The following is a 6,781-nucleotide window of genomic DNA, read 5'->3' on the forward strand; positions in this document are numbered from 1 at the left end:
AATCACTCTACAATATGACCAATTGGTCTAATAATAATTGGTCAACTAATTTTTTTAATAATTTGATAGTTACAAAGAGGGAGAGGGATTTAAGTTCTAATGTCTTCGTTGAAACATCAAAATGTGCTAGTCAAGTTATAAAGTTCTTAACAATGACAACTGATTTAAAATAACACATCGACAATGACTTAATAATTTTAGGCCCATTGAGCCAAACAAATTTTGCTTCTCCCGGTAAGAAAACAACCTAAAGCAAACATTCTTCTGTCTCTAAATTATTATTATTTTTTTTTGAGAAAGAAGACTGTGAATATCATTAAAATCAGCCATAGTTGGCAAACAATACAGAATGGAGATGTGGAGGAACATCCTCCATCCACACCTTAAAACCTATGACATGTCTTGCATGTTTTGCTAGGTTACGAGCAACAGCATTGCCAATTCTACAAGTATGGGAAAAAGTAATACAATTGACATCTGTTAAGGTTTTGGTCGAAGCAAGAATGTGGCCAAAAGAAGATAAGGAGTCATCGTTACGCTTGAGAGCTTTTATCACCACGTCAGAACCACCTTCCAATATGTAGTTGGCGAAACTGAGTTCATGAGCAAATGAGATGGCCCGTGCCGCTGTTAGTGCTTCAACCAGATCGGAGGAAAAAGGCATCTGGATATGTTCCGATAAGGATGCAAGTACTTGTCCATGGTCATTATGGATAACCACACCCAAGCCGGCTTTATTAATATCTTTGAAAAGGGCCCCATCGAAGTTGATCTTGAGTGAGTTTGCTGGTGGTGGGATCCAAGTAACTTGGTTTGTGTTAGATACCATGGCTTGAAGTTGTTGGACTCTGTTTGCACGTTGGAAAATAGAGAAGGCTTGCTGAGCATTTGGAACGACTTGGGTTATGGGGTAAGCATTTTGTTGCACTCTAATCTGGTTTCTATGGGACCAGATCGTCCACATTGTTACCACCATCAACTCTAGATTTTTTTTTTCTCTTCGTTGGCAAAGAGTAGTAGCTCCTTTGTGTTGTGGAAGGAACGGTTCTTGCGAAAAGAGAGTTCTTGAATGGAATCCCAGATCGGTGTAAGGGTCGGGCATTCCCATATTGCATGGAGAACTGTTTCAGGCGCTTGATGGCAATGATCACATCTATCATCTTGGAGGATTTTTCTCCTCTTTAGATTCTTCTTCACGGGAATAGCATCTCTACATGATCTCCAAATGAAATTCTTTATTTATTTGGGATCCGAAGACCCCAAACCAGCTTCCAAATCCCACTGTCTTGCGCCAATTGTCCTGAAGCCTGAGTATTCAAGTTCTCCTTTGCTAGGAAGTTGTACCCAGATTTTACCGTGTACTCACCCGAAGCAGTGAAAGGCCACACAAGCTTGTCTTCAACTGAGCTGATACATAATGGAATGCTCTTTATCAAACTCACCTCCTCAGGATTAAATAGACCATGTAATAGATTGTTATCCCAACTCTTAGATTCTGGGTCTATGAGATCAAACACCTTCAAATCTTCAAAGCCTTCAACCTGTGGTGATAGGATTCGTGGATGGTCAAGAGGTGGCAGCCAAGCATCCAGCCACACACTAATTGATTTTCCACAGCCCACTCTCCATTTTGCCCCATTTAGCAGGACATCTCGACCCTTTAGGATACTATGCCAAGCGTATGAGGCTGAGGCTGAATTAGTAGCTTCCATAATTGAACAATCTGGGAAGAATTTGGACTTGAACACTCGGTAGAATAGTGAATTCTTATTGTGCAAGAGTCTCCAAGCTTGCTTGGCGAGAAGTGCATCATGAAAAAGGGCTAAATCCTTGAAACCCATACCCCCATCAGATTTTGGACAGCATAAAGTACCCCATTTTGTTCTTAACATTCTTTTAATACTACTTCTTATAATTCTTTTAGTACTTCTTGTTAAAGTATAAATAATTATTCATGTGATGCAACATGATTCTTTTAGTAATTATTGTCAAAGCATATATAAACAAGGATAAAGTTCAGTTACAAAATTGGTTATAACCTAAGACTACAATCTTACTTAATAAAATAAATATTATTACATATTTTGAAAATCTAACTATTTAATTGCATATTCTTTATACTTTTAATGCACATGTCAAATTTTGTGTCAATTAAATATTATTTACTATATGATCTATAAGTTTATATTTTATGCAAAATTTTAAATTACAAAAACTTGCAATTTAAACAATTTATTGATGACATAACTATTGATCATCTTTGATTTTCTAGAAGATGTAATTTAATGATGGGTTTGTCAAAATTCACCTCCAATAAAAAGATATTAACTAAGGTTGTAACTTAATAAAGATACAACCAATTTTATAATTAAACTTTCCTGTAAATAATTTATTCATGTGATAATAATAACATTTTTCAATTATTGCTAAAGTGGCATAAACCATGTACGTGCACATCATATAATTAAATCAATTAGGTTTAACGCAAATGCTCAAACATGGTTTGTTTGTTTGTTTTTTTATTTATTTGATGGATGACATGGTTTCATTTGTCGTATACCTGTAACATGAGTTTAATTGATCAAATCGAAATTATAGAGACCAAATAATCACTCACATTAAAGTCCAATATTGATATTTGTTAAAGGGAATAAAAAATCACGTACACACACGAAAGGAATTAGACTTATTCAAGATGTATATCTAACCATAAGTTGCTGGTGTTTGAAATAATACTCATAAATTGTTGGAGAAGAAAAAAAATAAAATAATAAGGCGAATATATTATTAATTTAAAATAAGAGTCTCTATAAGGATTCTCTAAAAAAAACCTTTCTTTGCACCTTCTAATAAAATCTTACTACAGCATTTAAAAAATAAAATAAAATAAAACCTCTTATTTAGACCTTTATATAGAATCTTGCCTATTGATTTTTGTTTTTTAACGGGAGATGGGTAGTTTTACACTTTTACTTACAAACATGATTCGTAAATGCATATCAACGTTCGTAATTATATATCAAATTTCATGTTTTTGAAGAGGTTAAAAAAGGGGGATGAGTGAGAGATTCACAATAAATTTGAGCTTGTGTCTGTTAAATTACCACTCTATATCATATCATATCATCTACTCTCTCTCTCTCTCTCTCTCTCTCTCTCTCTCTCTCTCTCTACATATATATATATATATACTAGTCGCTAACCCGTGCGATACACCAGAAAACTATCGAATATGAAATTTTAAAAACTTTTCATTAAACTTCCTACCACAAAGATATAAATTTACCAGAACACAAACTTTTAGTATGAAAACATAGATAACAATATTTAATGGATTGGATAATAGCACGTGCCTTCAAAAGAAAACAATATGATTTAAAAAGTCAGAAATTTTAGTATAGGCAAGAGCAAGTACAATTGTTAAGGAAGGATTAAAGGTCCTATAAGAAAGATTTTTTCCAATATTTGGGCTCAATGGTAGAGTACAAAAATGGTGACTTGTTACACAAAATTCTTCTCATTATAATCAACATCCTAAAGTGAATATTCAATCCAAAAATATGTAACCAATGTTATATATTGAATTGTTGTACAGGGCAAAGATTAGAACAAACATATTCTTATAACCACGCCCATATAGCTTCTAAGTTTTAACTATTATGCTAAGGAACCGAACAATATTAGTAATCGAAAATGTATCATAATCTAGCATACTGATTTAAAAGTTACAATTTCAAACACAACCTTACTAAGAAAATTCCACCGGCATTCAAATATCACTTAGTTTAAGTAAAACTATAAAAGTAACCAAACTAATAATATTATTCACACTTTAAAATAATAATATTAAATTTAGTATGAACAGTCAAGTATGAACAGCCAAACAATTAAGCAAATTTCAAAACCAAATATAAATATATTAACATATAATACGGAACACTATTATAGATTTTATATTATATAATATTCACTTTGCACGACACATAGATGATTGATTCACCCATTACTCAACAACACAACACTACACGGTAAAGAAATTACAGCCACAAGATTTACTTCTTCTTTTATTGAAAATCGGCAGAGCCACAAATAAAACTCAACCTTGTTTAAATTACAAAAGCATAGCAAATCAGCAATACAGTTGTACAACACACAGTTTAACAAAAGCAGTAAACAAAGTTCATAGTTTAGTATTAGTATAACTCTTAAGTGTTCACAGGTTAAACCGACAGAGAGAGAGAGAGAGAGAGAGAGAGAGAGAGATACTGCTAGCACCGCGATGAAGCCTAGAGTTGATGAACAACCACAGATACACAAAAAGGCAACTGGCGACATGATGGTTTAAGTACTGAGATGGGAGATAGGACTGCATGAAGAAGAAGAAAAAGGAGATGGAGTACGTTTGTGAGTTTGATTGGGAGCGTTAAGACGGTATAATGATACTTACTTTTGGGTAGCGAATGTCTCTGGCACTCCGCACATATTATTGGGTGTGCAAATTGTAACGGTGTCTAGAGGTGGTGGTGGTCAGTTCTTGAAGAAGTTTAGGGTTTTATCGTGAGGTTAGAGAGAAAAAGGCTTTCACTAATATAAGCAGGGCAGAAAATAACCGTGTCTCTAAATTAAAAAGAATTAAAAAAAAAAAAGGTGACGTGGAAAACTGTGGAGCTAGCAAAGGCTTCGGTTTTATATATATATATATATAGATAACTGAAATCTTTGACTTTTTGTTGACTTGCTACATCATTATCATTTTTTAAAAATAAAATTATTTTTGTTTTGTCTAAATTTAATAATGAGTGAAACTCTATCTCTCTAATAAGTTCAACTTAAACTCAAACTCAAATGTTGATAATTTATCTCCAAATTTACGAAATTAATCATAAACATTATAAAAACAGTGCATACCCAATATTTTTACCAATCTACTTAATCGTTATGGGCCTCCACATTTCCACAGGTCTCGTCACTATCCGTACGTTATAGGTCACATTAAAGACGAATTAAAGTAATACAACTGCATATTCGGCAAGGCGGAAAAAAGTAGGAGTAATACAATTGAAATGGTTTAATTATGTTAATTATGTTTTTTTTTTAATCAAAAGCTATATTCTTTTATATATCATGGTTTAGATACAAGTATACAAGAGAATGGCTCTGTTTTTTGACGTCTTTCTTAAAGTATAAATTATAATACACAAAATTGGAACACTGATAAAAAATTGGATATTAGTTCACAAAACTTTATTCAGAAACAGTACATTAAAAAAAAAAAAAAACTATAGTAAGTCATTACTTTAATAATTTTTTATATATAAAAACTAAAACTTTGAATTTAACTCATTTTTCTCTTATATTTATCTATTGTTTAGTTATATATATTTTTTTGTTTCAATAATTTCTAATCAGTGAATTATTTGATTTTTTAATACTTTTTGGTCTTTTAGAAGTTTTAATATTTGAATTTTTGAGTGTTTTTTTTTTTTTTTTGCAGTATCTGAAATTGTCAAACAAATTTTTTGTAAGCCATTGCACCTTCAAGTAATAACTTTTTCATCAAATTGTAACACAAATTGAAGTCATACAAGAGCAAATTGTGCAATGGTGTAATTTCTTAATCAATTTAAGATTTTATAAAATTATTTTAGTTTACCTCGCAAATAGGTATGTTCTCGTGTATAGCATGGGTTAACGACTAGTATACTATATAATAAAAGTTGGGCTTAGAAGCCGTAATTGCGCCAAGCAGCTTTACTAAATTGCAAAAATTTATTGGATTTAAAAAAAAATAGATATAATTTTTTCTTCTCCTATAATTTCTAAGTTGATAAAAATCATAATTTTTTTGGATAAAAATCATAATTTAATTACAATCCAAAATTTTCATCTAATCCTTTTCTTATTACGATATGTAAGTTGAAAAAATATCTTAATTAAAAAAAAGCAAAAAAAAAAAATTCTTACACGGTTTAGATTTAGATTTTTTTTTTAAAAATAGTTATTGTGGGGCCCGTGGGCCTGACAGCCACAGCCCATCCCGTAGTAGGCTCAAGGCCAGCGCCAACGAGGACTGACCAGCCAAGGCTAAGTCAGACAAAGTCCCTTTTTGACCCACGCCGAGGACCTCTCCGTCCTCGGCATACTAGGGATAATTTTTGGGAGGGGACAAGCCCAGAGTAAACTGTCACATTCGCACTTAATGCATTCACCTAACCCCTCTGGCCGCATTAATGGGGATATAACCCCTTAGCAGGGCAACGTTGATCAGAGTGAACCACTTGAGTACTGATAAGGCCTCTGATGGGACGGATGGCCAGTAGGGAGGCGAATGGATGATCAACAGATGGAAGAAGGGGATAGGAAGATGAAGACTATATAAGAAAAGCTTTATGTAAAATTTTACATTTACATTTCAGTTTAGAAACTCTAATACTTATATTTTTGTAATTTATGGAATTTGTTTTTAGTTATATATGCAAGAAATTTATATATGGTTAGCACTTTTACTACCATACATGTTAGCAAGTATAATGGAAAGATTTTTAAGTGCCAAATATATAAAAATAAAAATAAAAATAAATAAATAAATAAATAAATAAATAAATAATTATATATATATATAGTGGGTGGGGTGAGGCTGAGGACGGAATGGAAACTGTGGGCCAGCCCAAGGAGGGAAAAGGCCCACTTATGTATCAACCCTGGCTTGACCAATGGATTAGAACCCAAGGAGAAAATGAAGAGGCTGACCTCCTGAGGAGTAAGTGTTCCTTGGAATTAC

The 6,781-nt window shown here is 32.6% G+C and overlaps 1 protein-coding gene across 1 annotated transcript; it reads right to left on the minus strand.

Annotated features, from left to right (window-relative positions):
• Positions 1 to 322: 322 nt before the first annotated feature.
• LOC112034583 (uncharacterized) lies at positions 323 to 964 on the minus strand. The gene has a single exon (XM_024067398.1). The coding sequence runs from the start codon at positions 962 to 964 to the stop codon at positions 323 to 325; it is 642 nt and encodes a 213-aa protein (XP_023923166.1).
• Positions 965 to 6,781: the final 5,817 nt, after the last annotated feature.

The sequence above is a fragment of the Quercus suber genome, unplaced genomic scaffold (genome assembly GCF_002906115.3).
Source record: "Quercus suber isolate HL8 unplaced genomic scaffold, Cork oak 2.0 scaffold_633, whole genome shotgun sequence".
NCBI classification, from domain to species: Eukaryota; Viridiplantae; Streptophyta; class Magnoliopsida; order Fagales; family Fagaceae; genus Quercus; species Quercus suber.